The sequence below is a fragment of the Microcaecilia unicolor genome, chromosome 6, assembly GCF_901765095.1.
Source record: "Microcaecilia unicolor chromosome 6, aMicUni1.1, whole genome shotgun sequence".
NCBI classification, from domain to species: Eukaryota; Metazoa; Chordata; class Amphibia; order Gymnophiona; family Siphonopidae; genus Microcaecilia; species Microcaecilia unicolor.
Genome location: NC_044036.1, coordinates 317,502,993 through 317,524,664, shown reverse-complemented (window position 1 = coordinate 317,524,664; position 21,672 = coordinate 317,502,993). Strand labels below are relative to the sequence as shown.

At 41.9% G+C, this 21,672-nt stretch overlaps 1 protein-coding gene across 10 annotated transcripts in view; it reads left to right on the top strand.

Moving 5' to 3' along the window:
- The window catches only part of TMEM94 (transmembrane protein 94), a 118,647-nt gene that overhangs the window by 54,715 nt on the left and 42,260 nt on the right, over positions 1-21,672 (top strand). For all 10 annotated transcript variants that reach the window (XM_030208276.1, XM_030208273.1, XM_030208281.1 and 7 more), the window contains 6 exons: positions 1,879-2,015; positions 2,452-2,651; positions 3,345-3,499; positions 13,616-13,718; positions 18,136-18,222; positions 18,720-18,836. In XM_030208276.1, the coding sequence (XP_030064136.1) occupies positions 1,879-2,015; positions 2,452-2,651; positions 3,345-3,499; positions 13,616-13,718; positions 18,136-18,222; positions 18,720-18,836 (799 nt within the window). The remainder of the gene's footprint in view (positions 1-1,878; positions 2,016-2,451; positions 2,652-3,344; positions 3,500-13,615; positions 13,719-18,135; positions 18,223-18,719; positions 18,837-21,672) is intronic.

Sequence of the window (21,672 nt, the reverse complement as noted above, 5' to 3'; positions counted from 1 at the left end):
CGCCGTCAACCCTCCCCCGCTGCTTACTTTTGCTGGCGGGGGCCCCAACCCCCGCCAGCCAAGGTCCGACCCGCAATCTCCATATTTCGTCTTCCTCCGTGGCCATGTGCTTCAAGGAAGTAACGCTGCAGTGCTGATTGGTTGAATCCAGTTCGGCGTCTGACGTCGCAGCGACGTCAGACGCCGAACTGGATTCAACCAATCAGCACTGCAGCGTTACTTCCTTGAAGCACATGGCCACGGAGGAAGACGAAATATGGAGATTGCGGGTCGGACCTCGGCTGGCGGGGGTTGGGGCCCCCCGCCAGCAAAAGTAAGCAACGGGGGAGGGTTGACGGCGGGGAGGGGGTGGAGAGAGGCGGCGGGGGGGGGGGGGGGGGAGGCAAAAATGTGCCCCCCCTCTCTGGCTCTGGCCCCCCCTACCGCCGGATTCCAGATACGCCCCTGTTCCCAACTAGTCTGTATATAGTTTAAGGTTGATTGACTTGAAGGCCTCATTAATGTGGAGGAACCTGTGCTCACGTGACAAGCAGGATGGCACCCACGCATGCATGGTTGGGACACTGCTAGAGTTTTCTAATAGCTTTATATGCTGGGCAGTGTCCACACCGGTCTCCATTGGATGACGTCACCCAGATGTGAGAATACTTGATCAGCTGTCCTTGTAGAACACCTGCTACAGGTGAGTAGCTTTGAAGTTATTTTACCTGAAAAAGTAGTTGGTGTTCTACTCTGGGGGTCATGTGTCTATACAGATGTTTTTATATTTGCAAAGTTTTCAAATGGTTTAAGACATTCTAAAATTCCTTGTACTGTTTCTTTCTGCTGGAGAACACTTGGCAATGCTGAATGCAGACCAGATAAAATATAAAATGAAAATATATACCACCTATATACTGCCCCGTGACTTTTGTAAGAACTTTTGTTAATGCTGTTTGAGAGGCACTGGTATAGCTCACTGCAGTCACTTTCTGAATTTCTGTTTGATGTCTCAGCTTGGTTTTAGGAAGTGAAAGTAGTGTGTAATTGCATGTTTTTGACCTTCTGTTTTACCAGCAGTAATACAGTCAGTTTGTTTTCAAGTATGAGAGGCAGCACAGACTTTGAGAACAGATTTTTGCTTTCATTTTATAGCTCAAAAGATTCAGTGGGTTTCACAAGGGAAGCCATAGTAGAACAGCATGGCGATATTTCTAAAATTGCTAGAAAGGTTTTTAAGTCAAATATTGATACACTATAGGTTAAGGAAATATCTGCATCTTGAGCATGCCTCATACTTATTTTATGCAGGTAAGGTAGGAGCATAAAAAATGCGTGCTGTGAATTTTAGTTTATTGGCAATATAGTCAGAATGGTGCTTCGACTGGTCACATGACATATCAGTAACCTGCTTAATTCTTATTTCATAGATCACATGAGCATATTGTGTAAGGTGCACATTTTACCTTGAGACATTTGTAGCTAGAATTATCCCAGAGGTTTTGCTTTCTGTCGTTTGAAAAGATACACGGCTCTTGGTACTCTTTTTCACAGGTCCAACTCTAACCTGTGGCAGCTTTACATGTGGTCCTACATGTGCTCTGCGGAAACACCTGGAGCAGCTAGTACTTTTGGGACCACTGGATATCCACACTTTGTTTAGCACAATATCCAATTAGCTCATGAAGATTAGGATCTGTGGGATTACCCACTTTACAGTGAAGCGTGTTTTCTGAATGCCTTGTCTAGCTGTTAATAAGTACGCTGCCTCCTGCTTAAGTTTCTGCCCAATAAAAGGGGCTTGAATCAAGGGGAGGATGATAGTTATGTCCTTTGGATTCCTGGATTTGTTTTAATTGCTAATTTCTGTTTATTCAATGACCCTAATTCCTCATAAAGCCAAGGTGCTGAAATTGGGAATGCTTTGGCTCTCTTCCTGCTTCTTCTACTTAATCTGTTACTGGTTGGACGACAGGAGGCACTGAAACGGAGAGAAGCCATGAGGAGGTTACTGAGTATCATCAACAGAATTAGAGGTAAGCTTTTCCCTTTATCCCTTGCTCTGGTTGAATTGCAAATGCAGTAGTTTTAAATTCTGTCTCCTCAATTTAGTGTAGATGGGGATTGGATCTCGCTCTCCTTTTTCAACCAATGCTTATATCCATTTGGGATAAAAATATAGGTTTAGGGGTTCATTAATTTAGGGGAAAAAAGGAGAGCAGATTTCTGTGACCTACAGTAGTGTACTATATTTTTAGATGTTTAAAGGTCTGGCGGCTGGTGATACTTCTATACTGTTGATCTACTTCCAGTACTAACTGGTAGGTATATATTTGCAGTGAGGTTGTGAGATATGTTCAGGGTCAATACAATCTAGTTATACTATACCAGGGTGACTCTCTGGTATAGTATAACAAGTGTGCTGTTCCTGTTCCATATGACACATTTCCCTCTTTTCTTTCAATCTCTAAGATGCCCTACTGAATAACGAGCTGAAGTGGGCTGCGTCACTCTGTCCAGATCTTCACATGCCTACTGCCCCATCCTGGTCTCTTCACTGGGTCTACCGGGATGGACAACTTGTGAATTTGCCTGTCAGCCTGCTGGTGGAGGGAGACATTATAGCTCTGAGGCCGGGGCAGGAGTCCTTTGCATCTCTTCGGGGGATTAAGGTAACAAATGGAACTTGGTTTAGAATAGCCACTCACCCAATCAGAAAATAAACTTGCAACACACTTTGTTTGAGTGATGTTGACTTTCACTTTTTCCATAGACCCATACAAGGTTACAGTAAAGCAAGCATGCTAGAAACTGTAGGACTAATCTTGGGCCCTCTGAGCTAGTAGTGCTTGCTACCTATTTGGGAATGTAACTACTGATTTGAGTTGCCAAAGGCAGTAGTTTAGATCTTGGGTTAATAGGTGCCATGTTCTACTTTTGCCCTTTTGAAGAAATTATTGGCTTAAAAGTAAAGTAATTGGTGCCATGTGCTCTCAGTGGCAGGTTGTCATCTGGGAGTGATAGGGAATGTAACGTACAAAATAAAACTCAGGATATTTTTCAGAATAAGACATTTAAAGCAGCTGTTCAGCAATTCCTCACCCTTGGTATCTGAGGGAGAGAAAGGATCTTATTAGTACTACAACTGCACTTTTAAATTTCTGCTTTGATTTTCAGGTATTTAGTGTCCATTTCTACTTTGTCCTCTTGCCCCTTTTATTTATCTTTGTCTTATCTGAAGCTGTGTCTCCCATTTTATTTTTGTAGAGACTGATTTATTTCCTGGTTGCTTATCTGTCTTTTTCTGCAGCCCTTGGATTTTCTTTTGGTCATTCCTGCTCATTTTTAACTCCTTTTGATAACAGGATGATGAGCACATTGTTTTGGAGCCTGGAGACCTGTTCCCTCCTTTCTCTCCACCGCCTTCTCCAAGAGGGGAGATCAAGAAAGGCCCCCCTCAGAATCCACAGCAACACCGGTTCTTCCGGGTCCTGAAGACTCCTGTGATTGATAATGTCAGGTAGTCTATATGCTGCCTATGATGGCCTATTTGCAGAAAAGGAGGGGGTTGGCTGTTCTGTTCTGTTGGATTGATGACCAAAGCAAAAGTCTTTTCCTGGCATAGCAGGGCCCATTTCCAAAAAACCATTTGCTTGTGCAAATATCCCCTTCTGAAAATTGCCCACTTGTACATGGGTCAGAATATGGCCAGTGATCAGTGCTGAACACACTGTTTCCTGCGGGGCAAGCGTTTGTACTTGGGGGCAGGGTTAGATCAGAGGAGTCTGCAATGTGCACAGTTTTGTGTATTCAGAACTATATATTTCAGCAAAATAAATATGTGCAGAGAAGCAAGTGCAAAGCTCGGAGTATTTTTCACTAGGGAAAGTATGTATGTATTTTTCTTTTGAGAAATGGTGAAAAATCTGTGGGTGAAAGTACTTGCAGACTTTGCACATACCTACGTTGTTTTGAAAATTGCCTTTATGATGACTGCTGGGATGGTGTCTAGTTTTGTTCAGATTTGTTTGTTGATAAAGGTATTACAATACTGGAAATGAGATTTCAACTATGTATACTAAAGTTACAGGACTCGCCTGATCAGTGTGGATACAGGATAAAATGTTTATATCAAGTGTGAGGTAGAAGTATATCACCAGGAAAGTTCAAGTTCTAGAATAGAAAGGAATGAGTTTTTTAAAAACGGACCTCTTTCAGGATGCTGCTGCAATATCCACGTGATGTTCTTAGCCATGTAGATTGTGACACTTGTATTAGAATTTAACCATTCATATTACAATTTTCAAAGCAACAAAGTTCTTGCATGAAAAATGTGTGTATGTCTCTTTTTAGTAGAGACTTAATCATGTCTTGCAGTGGCCATGTATCAGTGGGGTAGGTGGTATGGCATTAACTCCATTTCTTTTCATCCCACCAGATCAGACCAGTCCAGAACAAGTGGATTATGCGCCTCAGCCAGCAAATGGAGACAAGAGACCTAAGAACTGTGAGCTGTGCCTATAAGAGTCTCAGTGCAGCCACAGCTCATCAGTATTGTCTGTCTCCATCAGATAGTGAAAACATTCTGTGCAGCTCAAGATTAGTTCGGTGAGGTGGCTCCTGGGCCCAGCTGGAGAACTGGTCACCTAGTTGAGCTTTTGTTTGTAGATATATCCTGGTTGAAGACAACCACACCTTGGGTGATAACCCTTCCCCATTCTAGCCAGACAGCAATGAGGTGGCCACGCCTCTTATGCCTGTCCCTTCCCCTTCCTGGCTAACTTATTTTTTTTCATCTCTTATTTAAAAAAAAAAAAAAGAAGGGCACTGGGGTAGAAGCAGCAGGAGAGAGCTCTTGGGTTTTTCCTTTTCTGTCCTCTACCCCACCCTTCAAGAACATAGTGGTTATTGGGTGCTGGTGCTCCATATTCTGCCTTCTAATCAGTCACACCACTCCTGGTGCAAAAACACCATCCTGGAAGCCCAGGCCAAATATATTCTGCGTATTAAAAAAGGAGGACGGAAGACCAAACGACAGCCGGCGTGGTAAAAAAGTGAGGTGAAGGAAGCTTTTAGAGCTAAAAGAAAATCCTTCAGAAAATGGAAGAAGGAACCGACTGAAAATAATAAGAAACAGCATAAGGAGTGTCAAGTCAAATGCAAAGCGCTGATAAGGAAGGCCAAGAGGGTCTTCGAAAAAAAGATTGCGTTGGAGGCAAAAACACACAGTAAAAAAAATTTTTTTTAGGTATATTAAAAATAGGAAGCTGGCAAAAGAATCGGTTGGACTGCTAGATGACTGAGGAGTAAAAGGGGCGATCAGGGAAGACAAAGTCATAGCGGAGAGATTAAATGAATTCTTTGCTTCGGTCTTCACCAAGGAAGATTTGGGTGGGATACCGGTGCTGGAAATGGTACTCAAAGCTGATGAGTCAGAGGAACTTAATGAATTCTCTGTAAACCTGGAGGATGTAATGGGGCAGTTCTACAAACTGAAGAGTAGCAAATTTCCTGGACCGGATGGTATTCATCCCAGAGTACTGATAGAACTAAAAAATGAGCTTGCAGAGCTATTGTTAGTAATATGTCATTCATGCTTAAAATCGAGCGTGGTACCGGAAGATTGGAGGGTGGCCAGTGTAACGCCGATTTTTAAAAAAGGTTCCAGAGGAGATCCGGGAAATTATAGACCGGTGAGTCTGATGTCGGTGCCGGGCTAAATGGTAGAGACTATTATTAAGAACAAAATTACAGAGCATATTCAAAAGCATGGATTAATGAGACAAAGTCAACATGGATTTAGTGAAGGGAAATCTTGCCTCACCAATCTACTACATTTCTTTGAAGGGATGAACAGATATGTGGATAAAGGTGAGCCGGTTGATATTGTGTATCTGGATTTTCAGAAGACATTTGACAAAGTACCTCATGAAAGACTCCAGAAGAAATTGGAGAGTCATGGGATAGGAGGTAGTGTTCTATTGTGGATTAAAAACTGGTTAAAAGATAGAAAACAGAGAGTAGGGTTAAATGGTCAGTATTCTCAATGGAGAAGGGTAGTTAGTGGGGTTCCCCAGAGGTCTGTGCTGGGGCAGCTGCTTTTTAACATATTTATAAAATGATCTAGAGATGTGAGGTACTAGTGAGGTAATTAAATTTGCTGATGACACAAAGTTATTTCAAAGTCGTTAAATCGCGGGAGGATTGTGAAAAATTACAAGAGGACCTTACGAGACTGGGCGTCTAAATGGCAGATGACGTTTAATGTGAGCAAGTGCAAAGTGATGCATGTGGGAAAGAGGAACCCGAATTATAGCTACATCGTGCAAGGTTCCATGTTAGGAGTCACAGACCAAGAAAGGGATCTAGGTGTCGCCGTTGATGATACATTGCTGCTGCGGTGAAGAAAGCAAATAGAATGTTAGGTATTATTAGGAAAGGAATGGAAAACAAAATTGAGAATGTTTTAATGCCTTTGTATTGCTCCATGGTGCGACCGCACCTCGAATATTGTGTTCAATTCTGGTCGCCGCATCCCAAAAAAGATATGGTGGAATTAGAAAAGGTGCAGAGAAGGGCGACAAAAATGATAAAGGGGATGGGACAACTTCCCTATGAGGAAAGGCTAAAGCATCTAGGGCTCTTCAGCTTGGAGAAAAGGCGGCTGAGGGGGAGATATGATAGAGGTCTATAAAATAATGAGTGGAGTTGAATGGATAGATGTGAAGCGTTTGTTTACACTTTCCAAAAATACTAGGACTTGGGGGCATGCAATGAAGCTACAATGTAGTAAATTTAAAACAAATCTTAGAAAATGTTTCTTCATTCAACGTGTAATTAAACTCTGGAATTCGTTGCCAGAGAATTTGGTAAAGGCGGTTAGCTTAGCAGAGTTTAAAAAAGGTTTGGACGGCTTCCTAAAGGAAAAGTCCATAGACCATTATTAAATGGACTTGGGGAAAATCCACTATTTCTGGGATAAGCAGTGTAAAATGTTTTATACTTTTTTGGGATCATGCCAGGTATTTGTGACCTGGATTGGCCACTGTTGGAAACAGGATGCTGGGCTTGATGGGCCTTTGGTCTTTCCCAGTATGACAATACTTATGTACTTATAGATAAACTGTTTTTCAAAACATGCCGTACAGAGAGTGACAACAGAAGGTGCTAAAGAAGCTCCCATTGCCACCCCATGAATTTGTTCATAAAGTTCATTACGAAACCAAAAAAAAAATGTCTTTTGATCACTAATGAAGCCAGTTCCAGTAAAAAAGCAGTAGAAATATGTTGAGGCTGTACACGCTTCTCCAATGTCTCTTGAATAACTTCAAGAGCCTGATCCTGAGGAATAACTGTGTGCAAAGAAGTAACATCCATGGTCACTAAAAAACAATATTCTGGAGTAGTATCTTGCAAAAAAGAGGGAACCTGAATCGCTGCTGGTTTCAAACGTATATCGACCAGTTGGGATAATGGTTCCAAAATGGAATTCCTTCAAGCCACAATTGGCTGACCCGGAGGATTTTGAAGGTCTTTATGTATTTTAGGAATAAAATAAATACAAGAAACAACTGGACCAGATTGTATCACAAACTTAGCTTCTTTTTGTTGTGAGCATAGATGACTTTAACTCTTCAGCTACTAATGCTTTTATCAACAGTTCTCATTTGTAGGATTTGTAGAGGTTTTACGATAACATGTGACCAAACTTTTCCTTTATCTGCATGCAAAATCATCATATCCTTATTAACTCGCTGTTCTTGTAACGCCTGCCTCTGATGAAAGGACAGGTTCCCTTGGATTGGTTTCCTACAAAAGAGATCTTCCAAATTTTTAAATTCTGTCAAAATAAACTACTGAAACATCAATATTATTGGATCCGAACAGTCACTTGGCATCCATCTACTTTTGGGACTGACCGCAGAGAAATCTGATGTACTTTCATGAGAAGCAAAGACAAAAATGTCTCATGTAATTTCCAAAAAAGGCTTATGAAGCTATGTGGGTATGGAATGGATCATACTTAAACCAAGGGGTAAAATTTAAACCAAATCCCAATAATTCTTGTTGATTAGCAGATAAGGTACAAGTAGAGATGTTTATAATCACTGTTCTTGAGTTGTTCTCAATCGAGTTTGATATCCCTGAGTCTGAACAGTTGATTGACCTCGGACAAACTGTCCTTGAAAACCTACCTGATGATTCCCTCGACCTCGAACAAAAGAACACTTGTTTTATTGTTTGGCCTTTGAAAGGTCATGTCTGAGATATAAAAGTAACCCCACAAAAAATATATATTTCCAAATATTTTATTAATTTCCAAGAATACAAATAACAGGAAAACAATGATGGAAAAACATAGGAAGCAAGAAACACAACAGATGGGAAAGGAAAGAAGAGAAAAAAGGAGGGGAAAGCATCCAGGTGTTTAACAAATAAGTCCTTTGTACTGGTTTAAGGTGTGGCCTGAATAGTTTGGAGGTAGTTGTCCAAAATAGACCAAATATTTTTCTTAGATACTATCATCCGACTTTTTGCAGCCATGGCGAGCTCAAACTTCTGATGCTGCAGGACTATATTCCACCAGAAATGAATATTCAGCAACTGTGCATTTTTCCAGTTTTGCAAAATATGCCGTTGAGCAATAGTGAGGAGAATGTCCAATAGTTTTGATTGCGGGGAGGTCAAATCAAAAGTTGCATGAACGGACTTAAAAATTACAATTGAATAAGTCAGGTCATCAGTTATGGGCAAAATGTTTTGTATAATATTCCAAACAGCCTTCCAGAATTGAAAGATCGGAGGACACTCATGTAACATATGAGAGAAAGTACCCACTTGCAGTGAACAGTGCCAACATTTGTCTGATGAGCTCAGGCCAGCAGTAGCAAGTTTTCGAGGAGTCCAATTGGTTTTATGATATAAAAAAAACATAGACTGTAAAACCGCTGCAGAGGAAAGAGGTTTCATAACTTTAGACCAGAAACAGAACCACATATTTTCATCTACCACAGACTCTGTATCAAGCTGCCAATTATGTTGAAGAGCAGTATTGAAGTTGTGTGTTGCGTTAATAAAAATTTTATAAATAGATGAAGCTGTGTGCCCAGCTAATACTAGTGTCTGGGCGTTGGCAAATAAAGAAGGCAGCCGAGATGACAATGATGCCAGCTCAACAGATGCCTTCACACTATGAGTAAGTTGCATCCACAAAAAATATATATATAGTTTGAAAATAATTTTTACAGTGCTCTCACCTGGTTGCAAGGAAACACCTTAAGAGCAACTTTAACGAAACATGACCTCAAATCTCCTGATAGTGGAATATTCGATTACCTATGGTATTTTTCCGTATCATAAATGGGAGTCCAGTATTATCATTGGTCAATAGAATAAAGTGGAGGAAGAAAAAAGAATCAGCACAAAAAACTCCCTATCCAAGGAGAAAAATTGCTGATTCAAAAAAAAACTTCTTCCAACCCATGGATAAGAACCAGGTAAAAGCACATGCAAAAATATAAAAATGTATCTAATATCCAAAAAATGTGTGAAAATACACCACAACACCAAAAAAATGCTAAATCTTGCCCAAAATGGAACCCCACCTATGCGATAAACTTACTGCCTAAAAAGTAGAGACATTTTCAAAAAAGTTTGCAAAAGTACAAAAAGTGGAAGAATCAAAAATTTCAAGAGGTGGCACAAATAACCCCACCAACTAAGTCACTTAGCTGAAAAAGATGCCGCTGTTCTGTAAATCGAATGTCCATGATGTAACTTCAGCAAGAAACTTCCTCCAATCAGATCTACAGATCATCTCCTACAGTACTATTCAGTGCACTGCCGGTTCACATTGGACACAAGCATTTCTTCAAAAATCAATTCTTCCTCAACAAGAGAGCCTCATTTCGCAAATAAACTTGCTGCTTCAGGAAGAGAAGACCACAGAAGAAAAGCTTCACACCACCATTATAACCTCAAAAGATGACACCAGGAAAATCAGGACACCAACAATGTCAACAGCTGATGAAAACTTGCTGTCCAATCACATACCCCCAGCATAATAATGTCACTGCAGGGGGGATAACTACTTGCAAAACAGGAAAAAATAAATCAGCCATCTAATACAAAAAGCATTAGTGATAAATTTAAAAATTCCTATTTAATCCTGTCGGTTCCACTGTATTAAGTTGATAAATCCATCGTTGTTCTTATCGCCACAAAATGTTTTTGATGCCCCCCCCTTCTTACCCCAAACCACCTTGTCAATCACCATACATTTCATCTGATTGAACTGATGGTTTAACTGCTGACAATGTTTCACCATTGGTGCTTCAGCCTTCAGGTGAATAATGTAGTGTCGATGTTCAATGACTCGTGTTTTAAATTTCCGCGTAATGTGTCTGATGTATAATAGCCCACAAGGACATTTGAACATATAAAACTACATTGTCCAAATCATAGGATGTATTATGTCGCAGTTTGATCTGAGTATCGTTTTGTAAATCCAATGTGGACCCTTCAATAGTTACAGAACAAATAGAACAGTGCTGACATTTTTTATGTTCTCCCCATGTAAATTGTCTGTCTGACCATACATCAGAATTGCTTAATTTGTCTTGCAAGTTACAGTTGTGTACATAAGTAATGCCATACTGGGAAAAGACCAAGGGTCCATCGAGCCCAGCATCCTGTCCACGACAGCGGCCAATCCAGGCCAAGGGCACCTGGCGAGCTTCCCAAACGTACAAACATTCTATACATGTTATTCCTGGAATTGTGGATTTTTCCCAAGTCCATTTAGTAGTGGTTTATGGACTTGTCCTTTAGGAAACCGTCTAACCCCTTTTTAAACTCTGCTAAGCTAACCGCCTTCACCACGTTCTCCGGCAACAAATTCCAGAGTTTAATTATGCGTTGGGTGAAGAAAAATTTTCTCCGATTTGTTTTAAATTTACTACACTGTAGTTTCATCGCGTGCCCCCTAGTCCTAGTGTTTTTGGAAAGCGTGAACAGACACTTCACATCCACCTGTTCCACGCCACTCATTATTTTATATACCTCTATCATGGGGGCTTATGAAATCATAATTTTTTGATTCTGAAAAATATCACTTGTTTGAACAACTCTCCAATGTTTCTTAATGATGGAAGCTATTTGAGGCGACCTATTGGTATATTTTAAAATACAGGGGATTATAGGGAGACTGTCTTTTTCACTTTTCGGTTCAAGCAATGTTTCTCTTGGGTTAAATAGAGCATGTTTGTAAGATTGTTTAACTAATTTATAAGGATATCCTCTATCCTGACATTTGTTAATCAACTTCACTGAAGATTGTTTATACTGTTGTATAGTATCACAAATTCTTCTATAGCGCAAAAACTGGGAGAAAGGAAGGCTGCTCTTCAAATGAATAGGGTGCATACTATCATATAGAAGCAGTGAGTTCCTATCAGTGGGTTTAATATATACATCTGTTCTGAAAACCCCATCCTCCTTGATCACCAACATGTCCAAAAAATTAATGGAATGAAGATAGAACCCATATTCAAATTTAATAGTTGGATGACAACCATTCAGAAAATCCACGAACTCCTGAAGATCTTCCTCATTTTCAAACTATATATATTTTTTGTGGATTTACTTAATTTTGATATAGTTTGCCATTCCTTTAAGTAGAATAGGTTTGAGAGATAAAGGTTACATAGGCGGTGTGATTACAGTGCCTTTGCAGGTGTGGAAGTAGTTTACCTTTTCAGATTATGGTAGAATGTAGAGCGTTTTTGAGGTCTAGTGTGGGATAAGGCATTTGTCTTTAAGTCTTTGTTGTGCAAATGTTATCCTTCTTGCAAGAGGGTCTGAAAAGTGAAAGTTCAGGTAGCAGCATTGGCTTACTATTGGGGCCGTTTAAAGGGACTTTGGTCAGTTCTCACCTGGACATGGGGTGTTTTCTCCAAGATATGGCACATTTTTGACTTCCAGTGGTCCCAGTGTGGAATCTTAACCTGCTGCTTTGAGTGTAAATGATGGTCCCCTTTGAGTCTTTGAAGATCTTATTTTGAAGGTGGTTTTTATGGTGGCAATCTGTTTAATGAGGAGAATTTGAGAATTACTAATCTTGTCCTGCTGAGAATCTATTTATGTGTTTTATAGAAGGAGAGGTTTTGGTTTGGACAGATCCCTCTTTTCATCTGAAGGTAGTTTTGCCCTTCTATTTGAATCCTTCAGTGTTAGTTGCTGATGCCATGAAGGGTGAATGAAGCTGCTACAAAGGCAAATATTGCCCATTGCTTAATGGAAGTAGTAGCTTCATCTTTTATGCTTAAAAGGTTGAGAGCCTCTAATGTATGTTTGGGCTCATTCTACCAGAAGTGTGGTGGCATTGTGGTTGATTCATCCTGTTCATCCTGTTGAGATTTGTAGAGCCACCACCTGGTGCTCTCTGCAGTCCTTTTCCAAATGTTATAGCAAGGATGTGAAAATGACATTGACCCAGAATCTATCTCCCACCTCACCCTCCTCTCTCTATCACCTGTCTCTACCTACCTACCCATCCATTTAGTACCCATCCATCCTTCTATTATGTTATACTTAATTTCCTACTTTACATAACAAAATTCTGTGTTACCTATTACTATGTAAGCCGCATTGAGCCTGCTTTTAGTGGGAAAGTGCGGGATACAAATATAATAAATATTGTAGAGGACAGTGTTTTGTATGGGTGTGTCACCTGGATGATTTTACTGACCACCCAACTTACTTAACAGAAACTTTTATAAAATACTGCACAGTACTCCCCATCCCCATTTAACTGCTCTTTCCATTCCACTTGGCTGGCAAACATTTCTGGAGAGAACACTGGAGAAGATACCGCTCTTGGCATTGGATTTCTAATGGCAATGGTGTCTTCATCCTGCTGAGTGCTGGGATTGCTTTGCTGTAGCCTATATGTTCTGGCTTGGTGTAGTGGGATGAAAAGGAAGGACACATTTAGTCTAAACCTGTTAAATTTCTTTCCTTGCGCCCAATCAGACAAATCCAGAGGCCCACCCTTTTTCTGATACCTTGATTTACTACTTGCTTTTGTTTTACATGATGTTAAGGGTGGTAAGGCACCAGGATACTCTGAAGGTTCTTTTGGGTGTGGGGATTGATGGGTTGGACTCTAGATTCCCTCCTTCTGTAGTTTTATTTGGGAGAGAGTTTGGTAGTGCACATTTGCTTTGTTACAAGAATACTGGTGAGCTGAGGCTGCATGGATGCTCTTATAGACCAGAGCTCACAGCTATTAGGTTTTTATCCTGCCGTGTGAGAGGTATAACCCTATGTTCTGGACTGGTCTGGATGGACTTAGACCACATTCTTTTCTTTGTATAGGTTCTTATTCTCAGCCAAGAAGGGACCATTGTCAGTTGATGGCTCCTACATTACCCTTGATATGATCCAATGGGGACAGATTTGTAAATTTTCTGGTAAAGGCCAGTGAGAGGTATTCTTTCTCCCTCATGCTCCACACATGACTAAGCTGTTCGATGGTTGCTTTTTCCCATTCACACTGGTGTTTTTTGTTTTTTTTTGTTCTTGATGAACTTCTGATCTGAGATCTTTCTCTCTCGCCCCTTGTATTTTTGCTTAGGTTCTGGCTGGACATGGCACTCTCTCGCCCTGTGACAGCCTTGGATAACGAGAGGTATACGGTTCAGTCTGTGATGCTGAAGTATGCTGTTCCAGTGGTGTTGGTAAGCCATCACATTAAATCTGCAACCTATTAGTCTGAAAGGTGTTGTGGTGAGATAGTCTCAGAACTCATATTTTGTCATTTAATGAAAGATGGAGGAAGTCCACCGATATAGGCATGACCCCTATTAGGTATTGGCATTTCAGTTCAGTGTAGTATACATAAAAGGGTTAGAAATGTTTCAAGGCTGAAACTCATGAGCAATAGTGTCTACCATCAAATTCAGTAAAGCTCAGTGAAACTGGACAGTTCTAAATCAGTTTTTCCATCTCAGAAACTGAATCCAGTTATATTAAGCCAGGGATGTCCACAGTTGAAACTTGGACTAAAATCCACTTTTCAGCATTTCTACAATAAATGTGGATCTGTTCTGCACTCAGGGGCCATGAATGCAAATATATTTTATGTATTTTCATTGTATAAAGCTTAAAAATATGACTGGGTTATGGCTTTTGAGGACAGAGTTTGAGCACTTAGGCTAAAAGACACAGATGTACCATTCTCTCTCATTACTCATTGAGGCTGTGCTGTTCACTTCCTCTGTTTCCTTTCAGCCGTATAATCCTGATAGACTGGTCCCAACATGTTTGTTGTGCCACCCAGTGAGCAGATGGAATCAGAGAACAGTGCTATTTATTAACTACATCTCCAGTATGAGGAGTAGGGTTACTATATTTGCAGAGACAAAATAGAGGATATAAAAAATAAAATGCTGCCCCTGCCGCACAGTCACCTTGATCTCCTAAGAAAGCCAGATTCTATAAGCAGTGAAAATACTGGTAAAAGTAACAAATTAATTTTTTTCCGTAGTCTAAATACAAAATTAGAAAAGATATACATTTCCAAAAAAGCAAACATCCATGAGCAGCATGTTTCCCTTTCCTTTCCCTTCCCTCCCATCCATGACAGCATGTCCCCTTTTCCTCTCCATCCCCTTCTATCCGTGTTTTGCATTTCCCCCTTTTCCCTTCCCTCCCCTCAACGTACAGTATGTTCCCCTCTCCTTTCCCTTCCCTCCCATCCACGAGCATCTTGCCCTCTTCTCTCCCTCTCATCCATGTGCAGCTTGCCCCCATCTCTTCCTCCCATCCATAAGCAGTTTGTCTCCTCCCCTCCCGGGCCTACCTTTCGCGAAGTCTTGTGAGACCGCCGCTTGAAGTCTCGACAGACATTTTCAAGAAGTGGTGGTAGCGGAGAGGTCAGCAGCAGCAAGCAGGAAAGAATGGAGTTTTTCCTTGCCTCAAAGAGGCCCACTAGACCACCAGGTTGTGCTACTGTTGGCTCAGGGTGGGGGGGGGGGGGGGGGTGGAGAAGGCAAATTCGTCAGTTAACCTGACAGCCCAGAAACCTGGACAAATGGGCTGGCTGGGAAAAAAACCGTTTGGACCCCCGACACTCCCCCTGAAAAGGAGGACATGTCCGGGGAAATCCGGACACGTGGTAACCCTAATGAGGAGTGGTTTAGCCCTGGAACTTTGCAGTTTTCTGTTTCCAGCAGATAGTTGCTGTTGGACAGTTGGTCTGGCAGCACAAATTGGGGTCTGAGGCCTGGCGGTTGAGCTCTGGCTTGATCAGTCTTGGGGGTCAGTGTGCAGACTTGTACCCTGATTGAGCCATGGAGAAACCTGGCTCTCGGACTCCGGGCCTATCAATGTGTGCCTCAGTAACTGACCTGACCTGAGTGAAGTGAGGCCTCAGTAATTCCCAGAGGATTGGCTGCATTCTTCTAAATGCTTGATGGGGTGATTTGCCAAAAGTTGTGGAGGTGCTTCAAAATGATAGACAGGTGCTGTCCTACGCTTCAGGCAGATTTAAGATAAACCTTCCCATTTCAAGGTACTTGTAAGGTCTGAGAGAGTGGAGGATGTACCTATGGAGCGGCTAAAACATGCTAGTGAGTTGTCGAGGACCCACCCCAAGGTTCTGTGGGTAGGGAGCCATCTCTGTTTTACTCACAATGAGTCATAATCACTTCTGATCAAAGGTTCCTGATCTGATTCGGCATGATTACATTCCACAGTTTGCAGAACCCATTTCTGATGCCTTTATCATGTTCCCTTGTGAATGTCTGGCAAAAAGGGTGGTGGTCAGTGCTATCCTGCAGCATCTTCATCAGTTAGGGGCCATCATCCCTGTGTCTTTGCAAAAGTAGGGATGAAGCCAAGGTCTACTCAGTCTACTTTGCCGTTCCCAAGAAAGGGAGATTCTTTTGCCCCATCCTACATTTCAAGGGGTTCAAATTAAAACCCTAAGATGGGTTATTGCATTAATCAGATTTGAGTTTCTTGCATCCCTGGACTCGTCTGAGGTGTATTTTCACATACTGATTAGGAGTAACACAAAAGTTTCTTCACTGGCCAGTATCGGTTCAGAGCCTGTAGATTGGTTACAGCCATCAGAATCATTTTGATGGTGGTGGCAGCTTGATTGACTTGAAAAATTTGCTGACGCTGTTGATGCTGGGCTGGATGGTGAACTATGCATCACACCAGACCCTTGAGAATCTGGGGTCCAATTTGACACAGTGGTCGGCAAGCTCTACTTGATGCAGAACAAAGTGAATAGGCTTCTTTTGCAGTTCCAAGTCTTTTGCTTTTGAGCCACACCAAGTGTTTGGTCTTAGTTTGTTATTGGAATCCATGGCTGTGATCCTGGATCTGATTCCTAGGATGAGGACCCATGTACAGCCCCTACAGCAAGCTCTCTTTCCAGGTTGTCACTGTAGTCATAACGTTACAATGCACAACTTTATTCTTTTTGATGAGCTGCATGAAGGAGAGGCAGAGTCTTTTTTTTTTTAATTTCTTTTAGTTTTCCAAATAGAACAACCACTTATCAACTTACATTCCAAAGCAAACAGAGAGGCAGATTCTAAGTCCTTAGTAGCTCATTGATTAAAGGAGAATATCCACTCTGCTTACTTGTTGAATTGGAAGGAGGTCCTATGGAATCTTAGGACTCTGTGAAAGCTCAGGTAGTGACCTAGACAGAGCCTAGGGTGCTCACTCCTGAAGCTGTCTGCAGAGCAGCAACTTGGCTGTTGCTGCATTTGTTTGGCAAGCATTAGAGGCTGGGTATTTGGACTTGGGATGATATAGCATCTTTGGTAGGGCGTTCTGGGATTGTGGGGGGGGGGCTTTTCCTTTCATCTGAGGCCTTAAAACTTAGGTGTATTCCAGTTGTCTGGACTGATCTAGCAGGATAAGGAGGTGAAATTCTAACCTGCGAATTTACTTTCCTTGTTTCTTGCTAGTCCAGTCCAAGACTTGGAAGACTAAGGTTAATCTCCTTTTGTGTCTTGTTTCCTTTAAAATGTAAAAGTTTGTTTTATCCATGCAGAAGATACCAAGATGTTATATTGAGATGTTCAGAATCTCGTATGTGTGTTAGCATTTTCCCCTAAATGTTTCTTTAACCTCAGCTTGGGAATAGTACACTAGCAAGTTCCAAGGCTGCTGCACTACTCCTTATTCTGGAGATGTCACTGAAAGTTGGTATCCTCTGCCTCCATTTACTGGTTGGGTGGCACAATCCACTTGTCTGGACTGGTCTAGCAGGAATCAAGGAATGGAAATTAGAAGGTAAGAGCAAAGTTCACCTTATTCAAGCTGCTGTTCACATTCAATTGAATTTAAAGTGATGGAGACCAATCTAAAACATGTAAATTGAAAGTTTCTCTATGAAGAAATAATAAAGGTCAGAAAAATTTCTCTACATAAATTATTTTTCCTTGCCTCAAAACTTGATTACTTTATGCTTTGAGAGAGGTAGGTGGAATTTGGGAGTATGACTATCTTTATAATGAGGAGTAAGAATACATTGTACAGTAACTCACTGAATGAAATTTACATTTTGGCATCTGAATTGGATGTACAGATAGCAGAGATCCTTTATAACAAATATTTTAAAAAATTAGTCTGATAAAATCAAAAGTTGCATGTGATAATTAGAACAAAAAAATTGGAAAGATGATGATTCATTAGGGACAAAGCAGAGTAAAAGTACTTGAAGCTGATTTTCCCTGTATAGTAAGCCATAAAAGTGCTGTACAGTGGCAAACATGAAAGGGGGGGGGGGGGGGGGGGAGAAGAAAAAGTAAAAAATGACCGATAAAATAAACATTCTTCATTTATTCCCAAATAGGAAGCTTATTACAGAGATGCTTGAGAATGCATCTTGAGATATATAATTGTTTGAATGGTTTTAAGCAGTTTTGCAGTAGATAAATACGTTTTGAATAATTTAATAGGATAATAGTTTTCAATACACAGAATAATTACAGGAACAAATCTCTTCCATATATGGAGGGGCTGCTGTTTTGAGAGCAATAGTGGTGGCTGGATGTGCATGTAATGGAGAAGGAAAAAAGGCTGTCCTTCTTATCTGTAATGTTCCCATACTATCTTGTACGTTTGCAGGTTGCCTTTTTCATTACAAACTTGTTGCGCTTCATATTCTCTGCCCCTGGGATTCCTCGCTGGCAATATGCTTTGCTCCAGATGCAGGTAAAGGGGTGGCCTATTACTCTTTAATTTCTTTTGTTCTCTCCCCCACTCTTCCTCAGCCTCATGTAGATTCTCTTCAGGCTTAATTGATTATTTTTCTTCTCTTGAAGTCACCTAGACTTAACCCAAAATGGTTCACCTTTGAATTGAATGAGTTGTTTCTCTTAACGTTTGTGTTACCAAGGATTAGAGTACAGTGATGCAGGATCTGTCTTTAGGTTGAAAGAGAATATAGGAGCCTATATCGCCGACTCTGTAGTACTGATATATTTATCCTCCTTTCATATTTGCTGCCCTGGAAGAACCTCAGTGAGACTATTAAAGCCCTCACGTTGCATGCATGCTCACTTCTGAGTTGTAGAGAAGCATCGAAGAACTAGGGAAGTCTTGGTTTAGAATCAGGCTAAGGTTTGATGAATTGCTTTCATCACACAACTAAAGATTTTTACTGTGTAGATCCTGGGAGAACTAGCAATAAATGTTGTTGCTGTCTGCAGGTGAATGGTGTCCTGCCTGTTCTTCCACTTTTGTTTCCTGTCTTGTGGATTTTAGTCACTGCCTTAGGAGAGGCTCGAGTTCTGGCTCAGATGACTAAAGCCTCTCCCACTGCCTTGGTGAGTATATCTGGGCACAAGGTTGAAATGAGTGACTGAATGAAGGTTGTTTTTAAGTTCTTGCCTCCTAAATGGCATTGTTCGTACAGAATTTTCCCCTATGTATAAGGAGGTAATTTTAGGAATGACTGTGCTATATGAATATGTGTTTGTGGGGGCAGAGAATGCACAGATTACTACTAGCACATACACACAAATTTACTTTTATCTTGGAGGACAAGTAAGTTTTGATAGGAGCTTTCAAGTAGACTGTCTCCTTAACACATAAATATGAATGTTATCTTTATAACATAGATGTAATAAATGTGTCTAAGTGCCCTTTTATAGAATTGCCCTCCAAATGGGAAAAAAGTTCTTTATTGTATAATCCTTGTTCAAAACAAATTTGACAAAATTTCAGCAAAAGTAATTGAATTTACAATATATAAAGCCGAAAACTTGATTTGAGTGTATTATTGTATAACTAGTAACGAAGGCCCGTTTCCAAACGGAATGAAACGGGCGCTAGCAAGGGTCCCCTCCGTTCCTTCGTGTCTCCCTCCCTCCCGAGTTGCAGACGGCCCTCCGACGGAGTTGTAGACTCCCCCTTCCTCCGATTACAACCCCCTCCGTTGGCGTTACTGGCTGCCCCCCCCCCCCCCCCCCCCGCGCGTGCGACTCTGTGGAGAGCACCTTTACCTCCGGAGAAGCTGGCCCGAAGCCTCAGCGTGCGTGTGGTGAGTGTGACGGAAGTGAACTTCTTTTCAGGGCTGCGGGGCGTTCCTTGTTGAAGGAGCATCTGTTGACGTGTCTGTGCGTGCGTCTGACGTCAGACGCACGCACAGAGACAACAGATACTCCTTCATGAAGGCACGCCCCACAGGTGAGAAGAGAAGTTGTTCGGTGTTAGGAGAGGTAGGCGAAGGGTTCGGGGGAGGGTTTTCGGAGGGAAGGGTGGTGTGCACAGGGTCACGGAGGGGGTGTGTTGGAATCGGAGGGAGGGGGGAGTGAGTAAATGGTTCTTAGGGGCGTGACGGGCGTCAAATTGGGAGGGATGGAGGGAGTGACGTGTGTGGTTGGGGGCAGGTGTGTTGCTGGCCGTCTGTGTTGCGCCCTCGACGTCATCACGTTTGACGTGAGGGCGGGGAACACAGACATGGTGAGTTTCATGGCTTCACCACCAAGAACTAACGAACCTTTGAGGGAGTGTGCAGTTGGCTTCAGGAGCTTTTGTCCTCAGAATGTTGAGGTAGCGTTTTATGTACAGATGGGGCGTGGCTGAGGGTGGGTCTATGACTGAGGGTGACTGATCCTGATACCCTAGCCTACCAAGACTACAGGAGTGCAGTGCTTCAGTGCCTTGCAGTGAGCTTCAGAACGTTCGAGGTGGGATTTATTTATATAGATGCCTAGAATGAGAAGTGGTGAGCTGATTTATGTGACCTCTGAATCCAAAAATCCTGTTTGCCTTTAGCATTGGGGTGTATATGTTTTCCTCTGGGAATATAAAAAAAAAAAAAAAAGCCAGTGTATGATACCTAAAGGATGCGAGTCCTCTACATCCCTTTTAGGCCTATAAGATCCTCTCAAGGTGCATCGTTTTCTGTACCCTCTTCAAAAGCAATTGTATGATGTGATTTCCCCCCCCCCCCCCCCCCCCCACCACCACCACTGTCAAGTGAGCTTTCTTAGGAGTAGGCCTAACACTCTGGAAGTTAGTCTTGAGTTAGGCGTAGCCCCTCTAAGAGTATTTCTGCTTCATGAAACAAGTGAAAAACTGGCTCTTCTCCCAAGCCTTTAATACATGTGGCGACTGACTAGCCTCACTCAGCACTGGACTAGCTTACTTACACACCTTGCAACTAAGACCAATTCCACATACCTCATTTAACTGTACATATAATCTGACTTCAGTTTTGCTACCCATCTGTTTATCCCAACAACTTTGTTCTACCCACCTTGTGTGTGTCTACATGTCTGTTTTAACTGCGTTTGACCCCTTGGTTGCCTGTTAAGTTTCAGTGTATGGTATTGATATTATCCCCTGATATTCAGCGTTATTTAACCAACCAGAATGGCTGCTGACTGTTAAATAGCGCTTAATTGGCTAGCTGCCGATATTTAGTGGGGGATATTGGCTTTCCGTAGCTGAATATCCCTAATTAGCGGCTAGCAGATAGCTGGTTATGTTGCCTAATATAACCGGCTATCCGCCTATTTTTAAAGCCGGTTTAGTGCTCATATTTGGCCGTGTGAAAAAGTGGGATATCTTTGGCCGGTTTAAAGATAACCGGCTGGTTATCTTTAAACCAGCCAAAAATAAGCTGGATATTCAATGCCAGTCACCAGAAACGGCTTGGCATTGAATATCCGGTCTCCGTGCCGACTGCAGGAGTTAGCTGGTCTAACTCCTGCGCTCTGAATATCGGCCCCTATGAGCCGACGCGGTGGTACCCTGTTCTGTCGTGCATCAATCTGGTACTACTGCTGGGCTATTACAGGAGCTTGGCAGTAGTGCCTGACCCCAAATGGCACCATTTATTTTTTTTAGCGCCGGGGGCTTATCTGGTGGTAATTGGGCAGCCTCATGAGCTGCCCGGTTACCGTTGGGTTAGTGCAGGAGCCCTTACCACCTCCTAAATAGGTAATGGTAAGGGCTTCCCTGGGAATTGGCTATGCGGCAAGCAGTTCACTTGCCGCATGGCCATTTCCTTTAAAAAAAAAAAAAAAAGGCATCATTTACCAGCTGCGGTAAAAGGGGGCCTTGGCGCATGTCAAATCCAAGCTCCGATACTACCGCAGGGCCCCTTTTACTGCAGCTTTGTAAAAGGGGCCCTTAGAATATTCAGTGTGTGCC